At 40.4% G+C, this 15,406-nt stretch overlaps 1 protein-coding gene across 4 annotated transcripts in view; it reads right to left on the bottom strand.

The window, feature by feature from the left end:
- slc1a2b (solute carrier family 1 member 2b) overlaps positions 1-15,406 on the bottom strand; it is a 63,977-nt gene that overhangs the window by 35,907 nt on the left and 12,664 nt on the right. The window contains exon 1 of one of the 4 annotated variants that reach the window (XM_057836398.1): positions 7,517-7,770. The exons of 2 other annotated variants lie outside the window; for them this stretch is intronic. In XM_057836398.1, the coding sequence (XP_057692381.1) occupies positions 7,517-7,554 (38 nt within the window). In that variant the 5' untranslated portion in view covers positions 7,555-7,770. Of the gene's footprint in view, positions 1-7,516; positions 7,771-15,406 lie in introns of those variants that run through there. One more of the 4 variants, XM_057836401.1, reaches the window with a different exon arrangement.

Genomic DNA, 15,406 nt, shown 5'->3' with positions numbered 1-15,406 from the left:
AATGTAGTTCACGAACAGCAACAACAAAATATTCACCTTCTCACCGAAACTAGTAAATCTCTTAACACGGCAATTAGAATTTCCCCCTACTCATTGAAATGGATCCATTGCAAGGGCGTAGGTTTAGTCTCAATATTGGTAGGGATGATATTACAGCATAACCTCCAATTACACTTTTTGCTGAGGACGGACATTACCGTAATAAGACCCAACTGATTGGGTGAACGGGGGGTCAGGGCTACATTTCTCACCACCGATTTGAACCTAATTAATTGATAGGCTAAATGATCAATGCAAAAATAAAATCTGTATTGACGTACCAACTTTCACAAAGCAAATTTAGAATGTTTTAATACGATAATTTTTCTGAAATCTATTCGAATAATTTTCTCCATCTTGTTTTGAGTGTTAAAGACGAGTTAACAGATTAATGGGTCAGATTATTCAATTTACTTTAGGTAAATATTCCCATTTGTTCTTATTAAGCCCATACATCTAAAGGTTGGTCATTTTTCACCAAAATCAAGGGAGAAAAAATGCTTTCAAATAATGGTTTGAACAATATCACTTGCTGAATAAAAAACATTCCTGATGAAAAAAAAAGCTTTTTTGTTGCTTAAAATAAGTTTGTTAAAAAAAATAGCTATCTGAAAATAATATTATTTCAAGAAATCTGAGTAAAATTTACCTAAAGCACTGGCAGATAATTTCACTTATTTCTAGTAGATCAAAAACAAGGGAATTTAGTCAACTGCCTATCAAACGTGCAATTGAGGGGGGGGGGGGGGGGGGGTGTTAGTGTAAGTCTGAACATAGGGAAAGTAATTCACTTAATAATGGTAGGATCAATTCTATCCTTAAAAAATATGTGAACACAATCTAAATGACCTCTATAACTGAACTCATTATATAATGCAAAAAGGTTGCTTAAAATTTGGTGGGAACAATTTGAGCATCCTGAAAAGTTCCTAGTGTTATGTCCCTAACGTCCCTATGCAAACCTACACCATCGGTCCATTAACAGAAGTACTATTATTGTTGTGTTAATGTAGTACATATTAGGGCCAAATAAAAGGAAAAAAGAAGGACTACGAAATGTAAGTCATACTATTGCTACGAGAAAAAACAGTCGTATTATTGCGTAGGGTAATGTAACTGTAATCAGCTACGCATTTTACGTACATGAAACGTAGCTGAAAGCTACGACATTAGCTTGGCTCATGAAATATTCCAAATAGATCCTTGTTATGGTTCTTTTTGGGAAACAAAATGTGAAGAAAAAAAAAGTCATGATATGACACAAGTTTGCCATGGCACGACATTGTGAGGCAGTCCGACTCTGATGCAGCTCACCACCGCAGCTTAAAAAAAAATCCTAGGGGAAACACTCATGAGGTCACGTTGCGACACCAAGATGCAACGATTGTGTTACGGAACGGCCTCACCTTTACACGGTGACGGCGAAAACTGAAGGTGAAGACGCAAACTTTTGATTAGAGGCTCTAAAGCGGAACGATTCGATTGTGGGGACTGCTCTGGTACAAAACACCTTTTTTGCTTGGTTTTATAATATTTTGAATTTAAATATACAGTAATTTATGTTCGCGTTTTTGTGACTTTTGCAGCAAAAGAAAAAAAAAAACACTTGGACGTCATTGTTTCATGTGTGCTGATATGTTGTCTTCCGGGCAGAGAAGGTTGTTATAAAGGAAGTGCATCATTGGCTGTCACCTTGTAAAACTGCACTGCCCCCTAAGGCCTAGCATAAATACTACAGTGTTTTCACGCGGAATTGGTGACATCGTTAGAATGGAAACAGAACCAAGACGGAACCATGTAAATGAAACATGAAAGTGTACCTGTTAAAGAGTGGCGGATCTCTTTATGTACTTTTTTCCTTTCCCGCCTATATATAAATAATTCCATAAACTAAAGTCAAAGTGAAAGCGTATTATTATTTTACTTGTGTAGTTTATTGTCTTAGCAATAGCATGGCATTGGATAATGTAGGCTTTGGGTGACGACCTGTACGGTTTTAAGACGGACACTCAGCCTTTTTAGTGATGTGTATTTAAATATGTAAACTAAAGTGCAATCACATTCGTAAATGAATGGCTTCTGGTTTTTTAAATGTAAAATAAACAAATCTATTGTGATGAAACAACAAAATTGCAAAGTGAAGTCTAACTGTAACTGTAGTCTTGAAACAAATCTGAATAAGGAAAAACATTGCAATAAAATAATGCAAAGTGGTTAAACTTGAGAGTAGCTGAGATCTGTCATGACAGAACATCGCTTCAATGATATCTGGCACCATCTAGCGTCGTGAATGGGTATAACATCTAGACCGCGAATATAAGATGACCCCCACTTTTTCAGTCTTATTTCAATGCAAAAAACACCGTCTTATATTCGGGCCAATACGATATGTCCTCCATTTTTACCTCATGGAAGATGCCACACTATGTAGGCTGCTAAATAATTATATAAATACATGAATGAATGAATGAATGAATGAATGACAATAAGATAAAATATCTTGTTGCGGTGCCCCTCACACCACGTAGGTCCCTACATACAGAACATTACACACATTTCAGGAGCAGTGGTTCTCATGTAATGCAATAGAGCTGGCGTCGTATTTTTGTCTGCCAGTGGTGGGATGTAAACTTGTCAGCATTAACACAAATCTAAACTTCACACCCCAAAATCTGATGGTTTGCACACACATACTTAGAGCCGGGTGTTTTACCGAAAATTTACCGTTACCGAGATGGTTCACCATGACCGACGTAATTTTGACCCTGTCGGTTGGCAAATTCGTTTTTTTAATGAAACGATAAAATTAAAGTCTTTTCAGCCCGCTTTGACTATGTGTTGTTCGGCTATGCTCATTCCCCTTTAAGAAAGTACAGCTATCAGGAAAAACAAACAGAAGCATCTTGCTATTAACCGATGTGTTAACGCTACAAGTGAACGTGATGAAGTCGGATAATAGTGAAACAGCTGTGGACAGCCAGACCACAAGTATTTCGAGTATAGCATTAGTCGACGCTCATAGTGTGGTGTTGTGGCCAAGAAAGAACTCAAAGTCGGTTTTATTTTTGATTCGAGAAGGACAACGAATTATGGAGCCTTTCGATAGTTTGACGGTCCATTTCAAAGACAGCAAGCTAGTGGGAGATGCGCACTCCGGCTGCTGGATACAGCCTATTTCTCGGACAAACACACGGGTGAATTGATTGCTCAGGCCCGGAAACAAATGCTCGCTACGTGGGACATGATGGTGCCATCAACACCGACAACGTTGTCGAAGCTGCTGAACTCAATGAGTTGATGCGGGAGCAGTGCTTTGGCACGGACTGCACCTAGCAATCAGTATGTCACGGTATTTTGTATCTATGTGTGTGTGACTTCCCTGATAGCATTTACAATTGATCAGCTCAGCATTCAGCATAAAGTACAATCCATGAGTATTGCCTATACCAGGGGTCATGAATTAAAAATCCTCTGGGTCCGAAATTGAAAAATTACAACAATCTCGGGTCCGGAAATATTTTTAATGTTTTTTTTTTTTCCAAAAAATACAAATGTATCTTTATGTGGCCTTGCTGATAATTACAACATTCAAAATTGTAAATAATATATAAAATGTGCATAAAACTAAAAAGTGCTTTAAATGAATCATTAAATAGCAACATAAGAGCATGTTCAAGACTTTTTTTTTTTAATTGTGGATGCTGACAGGGGGACTTGCTTTATTTTTTGACAGACCTCTTCTTTTTGCTTTCCATGAAGCAAAGTGTCAGCAACTGCACTCATACAATCTTTGACAATCGGTGCGTCACTGAAAGACTTTTTGTTTTGACCCAATATCCACGCTATTCAGAGGGAGCATTCATTTGCGCGTTGCTGTGCAGTGAATGAATGAACCATGAGCATTAAGGTGCGATCATATTGAGCCCTTAATTCCGCTATTTTTTGAAAACGGATGGCAGAGTTCATAGAGAAACTTTGCGAAAAAGCTGCGTGCTTCGTCTCATAGTGCCTTTTCAAATAGCTGCTCTATACAAGCGCTACCATCTCTGAACAGGTGAGCCATAGCGGTCTTGTGCTGCCGCCAGGTAAAATGAACAAAAATGTGTTGGTCCACTCCTCCTTAAACACTCTGTTTTCTGCATCAATCTTGCGTAGTTTTGAGCACGCCATTTGCCGTACCTTTTTCGGCTCTTCCTCCAACTTCATTCGGCTCAGTATTTGGCTGTCACTCCGCAGAGTCTGGAAAGCGAGTGTGAGGGGCCGTTTACATGGTGACTCTCCGATAATACGAAAAATTTCCAATTTGCATTTGCGTCTCCATTTGGACAATGTCGCAATTCCACATGAAAAGGATGTAGTATTCATGCCAAGCCCTAGGGGGCAGTGCAGATTTACAGGGCGACAGAGAATGATGCACTTTGACCCCGCCAAGCTCCCTCAGCCCGGAAAAAAATATGCCCGCCCACGCGAAGCAATGGCATTTTTCTTTTGTTCAAAAAGACACATAAATTGAAACATTCAACATATTCAATTTAAAAATATTATTAAAACAGTAAATTAAAGCCGACATTCCGCCATATTTGCTGTTTTTAATGTTTAGTAGTACCGCTGCACGCGCCCAATGTGACGTGTACGAGTGCTGACGTTAACGTCACAGTCTCGTGCCGTGGGAGCCTTTAATATGCATGCCGAGGAAGCCCCCCTCAATTCCCGGCAATCGGATTCTTCCACTTTGGAGGCAGGATTCAGAATTTTTCGTTTTCGCCTTCTGTCTTGGCCAACACCATATTCACGCGAGGCAAGTGCGCTACTCAGTCATTGCATCGCAAAGTCGCCATGTAAACTGCCCCTGAGACATGCTGTTCTAAAAATAACTTTCAAATGCTTCACTCCCATTGGCTGGCTCACGCGCGTCACCGCTAAGGTTTTTGTTTGTTGCCCACCTCCAGCTCTGCAAACCCGCAGACAAAAATGATTTTTGTTGTTGCAACGTGTATTAATCGCGACAGCTTGAGATCCGGTCCAGACAGCTTGGGGGTCCAGAACCGGACCGAGGTCAGCGGTTCCATGACCTCTGGCCTATACTATGACCATTTAATGGCCACAGCTATTTTTATGTCTGTGCTTGCTTTGCCATCATAAAATCTTAAATGTTTAATTGGTATAAGAGTTAGAGCAGTATAGCTTACTGTGTGTGTGCGTGTATGGGTGTGTGTGCCTGTATTTCAGAAAATGCTTCGAGGAAAAAAAAAAACAAAGTTAACATGCTATTTTTTCACAGTAAGAACTAGAATTAAACACTTGTGTTAAGTGATCATGTCGCAGCAGCCCTTAACAATAAGTTGTCTGATACTTGGTCCTCTGTTTGAAGTGCACTGTTTAAGCCCCTCTTGCTGTAAGTCATTTGTGTAATAATGATATTTTTGCACAGTGGCCATGTTGATGTTTACAATGTTGTACATTGTTCAAGTCATACAAGCCGTTTTAAATGTTTATACACTACTTGAACTTATTGTTTACAAGATATTTTTATATACTTAATGTTTACATTGAATGTACAATTGTTTTAAATATGTTAAATTGAAAGCTAGTAAATAAATCAATGAGAAATTGTTCATTTGTATTTGATTGATTTATTCAGATTTTCAAATTATATAGCACTCCTCTTGGGATAATTTATCATCATTTATCGTTATCGAGGTAAATCTGCTTAATTTACCGTAATAAGTACTAAAAACCATATCGCACAGACGGATACATACTGCACATGAAAAGCATATGGTTATTGGTCCACAAGCTATAGTCTTTAGCTTAACATTTAGCTGGCCTTTCTAGCCGCCTCCATGTCACTCTGGTTACAGCAGCTGATATCTACTTAGTCCACTTATGGCGTACATAGATAAGCCACAGCAGCATTAGAGCTGCTGACTGGTTTGCCAAATGATATGCCAAGTTGCCAATGACCAGCTCACCAGAAAGCTGTCATAAAATCGGAAAATCATTATAAAGTTTTTTTTTTTTTTTTTCCAAATGTCAAACGTCAAAAAACACTTATCTGTTTTATTTTATTTTTGATTTTGTGGGCTAAAACTGCCTGATTTTTCTTGCCAGAGGCGGAACAACTTGAAAGGATTATGTTTCTTTAATCTGTTGATAAAAACGTATATTGTAGAATAAAACCTTGCTGTCTTATTGAAATCCTTCTTTCAAAATTCTGCAGAGTGCAAGCACCCAATTTTAGACACACGTAATAGCAAAAGGAAAAACAAAAGTTGCCGGTAAAGACATAGCATACAAGTTACCACACAATGCACCATCACAAGAGGAAAAGAAAACACTTCAACAAAAGCTGTTGACCTACCAAACAGCATTTTTAGGTGGAAGCAATATTTATAGATGTTTGGAAGCACTTGAAAAAATGTGTGGTATTAATATAGTTTATCAAGATAATCATGTTTAAGTGAGTGACATTGATTTGCAGAAATGTACTAGTTGCAGTGGGACTCAGTCCCTATCCTTTGTAAACAGTGTGGGATACTTTTCTGTAGTGCAAATTATTACACTCACATAAACGCGCACTCATCAGCAGACAAACTCACACGTCCCTAAGCTTTGTGTATTGTTGTGAGATTGACTATAGGAAGACCACCTGGGCAGCTTCCAGGCACACAGATGGAGCGTTCTGATCTCCTCTTATTAACTTCAAAGTGAAGTGTGAAATACAGAATGAACATGCAAACAGACGGTGAAGTGTTCCCATTATTCTTCACTGCAGCTTGTTTAATACATCAGGCAAAGAAAGCTGAATTAGTGAAAGCGCAGAAAAATAGAGTTGAAAAATGAGTCGTCCCACAAAATCTCATTCAATATGATTGATGATGTGTTAATTAAAGTCTTTCACATTTATCTCACTCTCACTTTATTTTTAGCAGTAGGGAAGAGGAAGGAGATGTTAAATGTCATTGAGGTCGTACATTATTCTATAATGAGCCCCTCATTAGAAATCGTCCCACCAAGACACATGACAGCACGAAATTGCGAAAAAATATACACGATGAAGTTCATTGTAAAAACCTCGCAAATGTTTGGTGTATTGTGTGAATTTATTTTAATGATACGTTCTTAAAATGAAACATTTCTGATCATTATAGTCTTTAGGTACTTAATGTGATGCATTAAATAATTCTGTCTTGGGTATCATTAGCCGTTCACAGAAACTCATAAATCAATTATCATGCTATGCACAGGTGTGCATGTGTGTACACACACGCGCGGGGGTAAAGGTCTCAGATGGATGAATCAATTCATCTTGGTTGAGATCTTAAACAGATTGTTATTAATAATTATCAAAACACAAATAAAATAATTCATATTTGAATAAAATTACCTACACGTGCTTTGCAAAATCTCATACGTTAATGTTTTAAATGGCACTACTCCTGACCTTTCTGAATATGTGATAACCAGATGGACTTACTTCATTTCAAGTTGAGTTGAGGTAAGAGCTATATGCATTAACCAGCGTCAATTCTCCAGCTTTGGTATTGAAACAGCAAATCAGTTTCTGTAAAGTCACGACTGCTCCATGCAATGAAAAAAGGATAGCAGCTGATGATAGGGTCCCAGGTTTGGCTGTTGGCTGCAGCCAACATAGATGTCCACCAGATGTCCACCACTAGCTCTTCCTGAGCTGAGCAGAAGTCCGCTGGGATCAGACCACAAACAACCTCAAGGGACCACCTGAATTACCCCGTCCTGACGTCTGCAGCCAGACACCCACCCACCCTGAAGCTAAGCCCCCACCTCCTGAGTCCACTATCAACACCCCTTGCCATAAACACCCACAAACACACGTGGACATGTACAGTAAAATAAATAAATAAGACTTGGAGAGAGCAATTAATACCTGATCTTACGAGCACAATCCCTGGTACCCTCCATTCCCTGGACACTTTAATCCCCACTCCCACTGATCCACCTCTATGGAAAATGGCAATAGCGATGCCCACTAATGGCTTGATATGTAAAGCTTGACAAGTATAAATTTTGCTGGAAAGGACAAATTAACATCAGTGATGTTTGCAGCCCTGATGGACAGCAGATGGTAGTTTATGCTTACGGTTCTCAGCGGTTATGCAACAGAATGTGGTTTGTGCGGTGATAACGTCAAAACGCTAAATCATCCAGTGGCCTCTATTGAAATGGTTATGGCACTTGAAGGGTATCCATCGATTCATGTCTTTGTATATCACTGCACCCACAAAAAAACACACACTTGGGTCCCACAGCACAAATGGCCATCGTGATTCATGTGAAGATGGAGTCAAGTTGATTTCTGTCTTGTCTCCCAGCAGCATGGGACTTCACAGAGCATTCAGCAGTATCACATTATTCTAATTAGGGAAACGTGTTGGAAAGCTATTTCCTCTCCAAACAAATGGCCGGCTGCGCAACAAAAGCCGGTGGAATGTCATCCTTACCGGCAAAGGTTGTGTCATGAGAAATCACTCATCCTTAATCCCTTCACGTCATACTTATTCAAAAGGCTTTCTCAGGGAAAATGTAGCATTTTTATATGAGAGGGAAAGGAAGGGGTTAAAGGGAGACACTCTGGTGGAAAGGGGTTGCTGCGATCCCACCACCTCCTCTCAGCCAAAAGAGGGGCCAGAAAGGGGCAGGCGGAGGCGGCCATCCCTGCTCTTGGCTGGTACCATGTGAAGTGCTCTGTTTCCTCTCTCTTGCTTTTGAGGCGCTTTGTTTCGCAAGCAAACAGTGGAAGTGGCCCCAAGTTGCCCGGCCAAGCTCTGCATCCAAACTGGCATGGGTGAGAAAAAACCACAGGGAGGGGGGGCGGAGTTCCAATTTGGAATATAAGAATAAAGCGGCAGGGGAGGGCTATGGGCATACTGGCTCTTTCAGGCCACTGATGTCATGCCTGTGCCCACCGTGGGAGAGCAGCGGCGGGACCAAGACGCCCCTTTCTCTTTCTCTTCCACCGCAACCTCTCTTTTTTTTGCCAAGATGAATGAATCTTTCAGAAGCCACGGCTCATTGTGAGCCGTAATCGACGGCGATTATCCTGATTTTATGCTGCCTTTCCAGTGCGTGGAGGTTCCCTGAGTGCTGCCTTTGAGGGCTGCTGCGATGCAGCCAGAACCGCAAGGGGTTGTCCTGGCAACATTTTGCAGTTTAGAGAAGGGGATGAAGAGGAAGGAGGACGCTTTCAGTCACACAAATACACCACAGCTCACAAACATTAGCATACACCAACAAGGCTAGAATCTAAGAATGAGGTAACGTATACCACAATCCCAAATACATACAGGCACTTTCAAAATAAGTTCTGTTATCGTGTCTGTGTCAGTAAAGCATACTTCAGTTCTGATTAAATAACTAACATCACTAAAATCATGCACACTAAGGAAGATCTAAATGAGAATACACATTTCCCACTGGGGTTTCAGGGGCCCAATGCCCGTTCTCATGACTGGGGCGTCACAATATAATGTGAGGTAAAGACAACTGGAGCTGGGCCAGGCTCCGGATATATCAGGCCCCACTGGGCCTCACAGCTACTTTGTTATGTAGTGGGAAGAAACGGGCTCGCGCATTCTGGCTTGGAGCTGTGAAAAAGAAAAATGAAGCCTTCAGCAAACACTTCTTGTTGAGCAATGCATAGGAAGTGGGAGATAAATTCTGGAGTCTGAAGAAAAGGAGGCTTTTTCATTAAATCTTTCCATTCGACTTTATCCTCCTAGATTGTGTTTCCTAGTAAGTGTTGCAAAGTTAGTGTGGTTAAAATATTTGGTTGAATACATTTGTTCGTTTGTGCTCTTTCAATCATCAAATTGATTTACACTTAAGGACTACAACAGTAGAAATCCTATAGCATTGTCCAATAAGAAAAATTATATCAATTCAAATGTAAAAGTGGTATTAATTTAAGAATATGCCTGTTATTTGGGTTATTTACATATCATCACACAGTGAGATGTTTCAAAGATGTGGTTAAATTATACTCTACAACCAAGGCAGTGAAGAACATATTCTCATTCGGGATACCGACCTCACATTGCATAAAGGTAGTCAATAAGCAACATTATCTTCATAATGTATTTCGTTGTCTTTCATAGAAGCATTTTAAAATTCAGTTAGCCAATAATGTACAAGTACCAATGCATTTCAATATTTCAATGCAGGAGTGACGTTTCTAAAAAGTGATGTCACTATTTGAACAGTGTGACACTTCTGTCAAACACGGGGAGAAAGGTAAAACCAACCAAACAAATATTTAATGATAATATCAATTAATGTTTAATATTTATGTCTAACAAAGCATATTTGAACTGTGTAATGTGTAACAGTCCTCTATTTTGGAATTTTGTGGAATGTAGAGATTACCCTGTGTTACAACGCTATGATGTCACAGAACTGACGCAACATCTCATCATCCCGCTTGCATATGGTACACTATTGCAACATAAACATAAGCCAAATCAGTGTGTACCATTCCAACGTCGAGACAAACAACCACTTGTGACTGTTCTTTGGAGAATATTAGCAGGGCAAAAATTCAGTACCATGGCCAGTTCCCATGTAGTCTTGAAGGAGCTGACTATCTTTCTTGATACCCAAATTAGGTATTATATAGGTATATTCCTGTAAAAAATTTATCCGACATACTGTACATATGGTGTATTTCTCTTCCACCCATAATCCAAGCTATGTGGCTAAACATCCTACAACATATAGAACAACATTCCAAACCATAACTTATTAAACGATACCAACAGAACAATACACAAAATGCTTTTCACTCCCATTTTTACTATATAGTTACCTAATCCGGTTGCATCTCATCCTAGCGAGATATGACTGCACAATATTTCCCTACCCGCCAGCATCCACTAAGGTTTGTCTTTGTTTCCTTTTGTGTTCATAATGAGGCAATCATTAGAGACAGAGCTTCTGGGAATCCTCAAACCCGTGTTGTAATCTGTATAGGTCTCTTAGTTATGACCGGTTCAGCTCTAATTACGTGCTAACAGCCTATTGTGCTGGAGAGGGTTTGGACTGAATTGGATAATTCCCATTCATCTAAATGAAGTACCAGAGATACTACACTTTGAAATGTAATCCAACTACGGCCGTCTTCACCGCTTGTTCTACAGTTAAGGAAATTCCAATTGACCGCAAATGCATTTACTGTAACTTACAGTTGTTACATTCTCTTTAACTAGTTGTCATTGAATCAGAATTCCTTTTGTGGTTTGTATATGCTACCATGTTTTCCAGGACATTCCTCGAAAAATGTCTCCCCCACCCGAGGAAAACCGCCATCAATATCTTACAGCATTATAGATGAAAGGCCAAGGGATAAAAGAAGGCCATCCATATTCATGTTTTCCTTCTCTCTGCCTTTTGGAGGGCTTCTTCACCTATTGCCGGTGTCCTCATCTCTCATATTTTTCTTATTGGTACAGTATGTGAGTGTTCATGCAAATACAAAGCAATGCTGCTATCATTACCAAACAGCAGATCTGTTTAACAGATCTACGGCAGCACACAGCTTCTGATGGCTTTGGCCGATTCCCCACAGGAGCTCATTAAATCAGATAGTAAGGCAGGACCACCCCACCCCCTACTCCAGCACCAGTATTATCCATCGCATAGCAGAGAGGGGAATGACAGAGGATGCAGGAGAGGTTTATAGTAGGCAGAGGGAACAGTACAAGGGGCAGGCATAGAATGCCATATAAAGATAGATGTGCAGGCATGCATTGAGGAAGGGGACTTATAAAGGGGGAAGGGCAGAGGGTGTGGCTCTTCATAAATGTAGGAATGGAGACAAAAGATACAAATGTATAACAGGTAAAATAAATACATAAATAAAGATCAGGTTAAAATAATCAGAAGAGTGACGTGTCTCACACGTGCAGATTCATCGTGGGAGTCTATGTTATCAGGTAATCTGTGCGCTATATAAAGAGCTGACAGCTGTGTTGGGTAGCTCCGCCCGTGAAATGGCATTACTGCACAAATCACATTTCATACATCAATACACTCACCTGCCACTACCAAAAATAGACACACAGGAAGCCTTTACACAGTGTTTCACGCATCGAACATGTAATTACAAGCAGTCACACACACAACAACAATATATTGAACAGTCATTTGTTGTCATATATCTTCGTGGGTTCCAGTTCTGAGACAGGGATCCAAGGTCTCAGCTTCGCTCGGGGTTTGCAAATAAGAGGACTGAAGAGGATGGATGTTCTCTCACTAATTAAACACTGGAGTCTGTTGGGACTGAGCACTGCCTGCAGCGGTAGCAATGCCAGGTTTTCCTTACACCACCCAACAGTGTTGACACAAAGGGCATTTCTACACACACAAGCATAACTCATCACATTAGCCATTAAGACAGACACATACACATCGTCAAGCACACACACGAGTGGTTAACCACTAAGGAAGGTACACACTCACCTTGTTTGAATATGACAAACTCACTTAAAACAATACGAGCATATTTACTACGATAACCTCCACAATCATGCTACAAATAATATTCAATCATCGGCTGTTTCTATTTCCTGTGAGAGTTCACTTTATACGGTATGTATATTCCTAATAGGCTACAGCCAAGGACATCATCTACTGAACACATACAGTCATTTGAGGTACAATTACTGATCTTATCGAAATAGCCCAAATGCAAAAATGTGTATTTGTTTGGCATCATAAGGTTGGTCATCAAACTAAAAACTTTAGGCAAGGCAAGGCAAATTTATTTATATAGCACAATTCAACACAAGGCAATTCAAAGTGCTTTACATCACATGAAGATCATAAAAATCACATTTAAATCAACACAACGTAAAAACCAAGACAAAAGATCGCATTTAATCACAGAATAAAAATAAATAAATAAAAATAAAACAACAATAAAAACAAAACAAAAACTACTAATAATAATAATAGTTGAAATCAGTAATGGAGATAAGCACAAGAGGAATAGAAAGCAGGTAGATTGAAACATATACAGTTATGGATATGCAGCTCTGATTTAAAAGAGCTAACAGTTTGAGCATACTTCAGACGCTCGGGTAACTTGTTCCAGAGGTGAGGACCATAATAACTAAATGCTGCCTTAAAAGATTTTTTTTTTTTTTCGTGTTTTTCCTCTAAACTTTCCTTTGGTACCCTTGTCCCACAAAATATTTGTAAAAAACATACAGCTAAAGTAAACCTACACACACTCCAAAAGAGGAAAGCAATCCTCCTTATTTTTGATAGCCCAAGATTACCAATTAATTTAATAGCTTTAACTTTAATTTATTAATTCTGTTGATTGCTTTTAATTCCTTATTGTCATTCTTCATTATGAAAAAGTGATTATCAGTCACACTTATGTCATTTTAAGTCTTTAGCAAAATCCATGCAATAGAAATTCACGGCGTAATTTCCCGATTTCCCTTTTTACCATCTCGGGTAATCCCCAGAGCTCAGACGTTTTAACCTACTCAGAGGATGGTAAAGCCCCTTCAGTTGAGGAGTAAGCTTACAACATAAATTTCATACAATCCTGGATGGCCGTTATCCTACTTTAAGTGACGAACAGTTCTGTGATGTCATAGTGGGTTGCATCCTTTTCAGAGAAAAAGCTTTTTTGAATAAAGTGGGAATATAATAATAATTAGAGATTGACCGGTTATCGGCCGGGCCGATTTTTGGCACCGATATTTGGAAATTTGATGTATATCGGTATTGGCCTTTTTTTTTTAAGTCTGACAGGCCGATATGAAAAAATGTGACCTCAGCATTGAATCTCTGCTTTTTGCAGATGATGTGGTGCTGTTGGCTTCATCAAGCCGTGACCGCCAATTCTCACTGAAGCGGTTCGCAGCCAAGTGGGAAGCGGTTGGGATGAAGATCAGCACCTCCAAATCCGAGACCATAGTCCTCAGTTGGAAAAGGGTAGAGTGCTCTCTCCGGGTCGGGGATGAGATCCTGCCAAAAGTGGAGGAGTTCAAGTATATTGGGGACTTGTTCATGAGTGAGGGTACGAGGGAGCGAGAGGTCGACAGGCGGATCGGTGCAGCGTCTGCATTAATGCAAACGCTGCACCGGTCCGTCGTGGTGAAGAAGGAGCTGAGCCGAAAGGCAAAGCTCTCGATTTACCAGTCGATCTACGTTCCTACTCTCACCTATGGTCACGAGCTGCGGGTCGTGACCGAAAGAACAAGCTCCCGGATACAAGCGGCCGAAATGAGTTTCCTCCGCAGGATGTCCGGGCTCTCCCTTAGAGATAGGGTGAGAAGCTCGGTCATCCGGGAGGGACTCGGCGTCGAGCCGCTACTCCTCCGTGTTGAAAGGAGCCAGCTGAGGTGGCTCAGTCATGTGGTTCGGATGCCTCCTGGACGCCTCCCTGGAAAGGTGTTCCGGGCATGTCCCACAGGCGGGAGGCCCCGGGGACGACCAAGGGCATGCTGGAGAGACTATGTGTCCCGGCTGGCCTGGGAATGCCTTGGGATCCTGCCGGAGCAGCTGGTTGAAGTGGCTGGGGAGAGGGAAGTCTGGGCTTCCCTTTTAAAGCTGCTGCACCCGCGACCCAACCCCAGAGCAAGCGGAAGATGATGGATGGATGGATGGATGGATGGATGGATGGATGGATGGATGGATGGATGGATGGATGGATGGATGGATGGATGGATGGATGGATGGATGGATGGATGGATGGATGGATGGATGGATGGATGGATGGATGGATATGAAAAAATCAATTTAAAACTGGCTTATTTTGGCTCAAGAGTAGCCATGCCTCTCTCTTCTGCGTGCTGTCTCCTGCACTAGTATTCAGTATTCACCCCGTCCTCTGATTGGTTAAATGATAATGGTAAATGGAGTTACACTTGTATTGCGCCTTTCAACCTTTTTAAGGTCCTCAAAATGCTTCACACTATATCCTCATTTACCCACTGGTGACGCAGCACCAGGAGCAGCGTGGGTTTTAGTATCTTGCTCAAGGATACCTAGACGAGGTCATCGGGCTTTCTTTTCTGTGGAAGATTTTCAGAGAGCTATTTATTTAACCTTTTATTCAACTTTATAAGAGAAGTTTCTAAGTGTAGGAAATTCAGACACTTCTGGAGCATTTGTGTGATTCATTTGTGATGCATGCTTTAGGCATTTCAATGAAGTTCAGTGTTTGCATTATTCAGATTTTTTACGCCAATTTTTACACTTTTACTGCAAATGAATATAGGCTCCAAAAATTAGTTATCAGCCCCTCTAACTACTAATAATCAGTATCGGTCCTGAAAACCCCCTCTAGAATTACTCAAAAATAATGATTTATTTT

Source organism: Corythoichthys intestinalis, chromosome 5 (assembly GCF_030265065.1).
Source record: "Corythoichthys intestinalis isolate RoL2023-P3 chromosome 5, ASM3026506v1, whole genome shotgun sequence".
In the NCBI taxonomy this organism is placed as follows: domain Eukaryota; kingdom Metazoa; phylum Chordata; class Actinopteri; order Syngnathiformes; family Syngnathidae; genus Corythoichthys; species Corythoichthys intestinalis.
The sequence above is the reverse complement of the archived record's forward strand: the minus strand, read 5'-3'. Positions and strand labels throughout refer to the sequence as shown.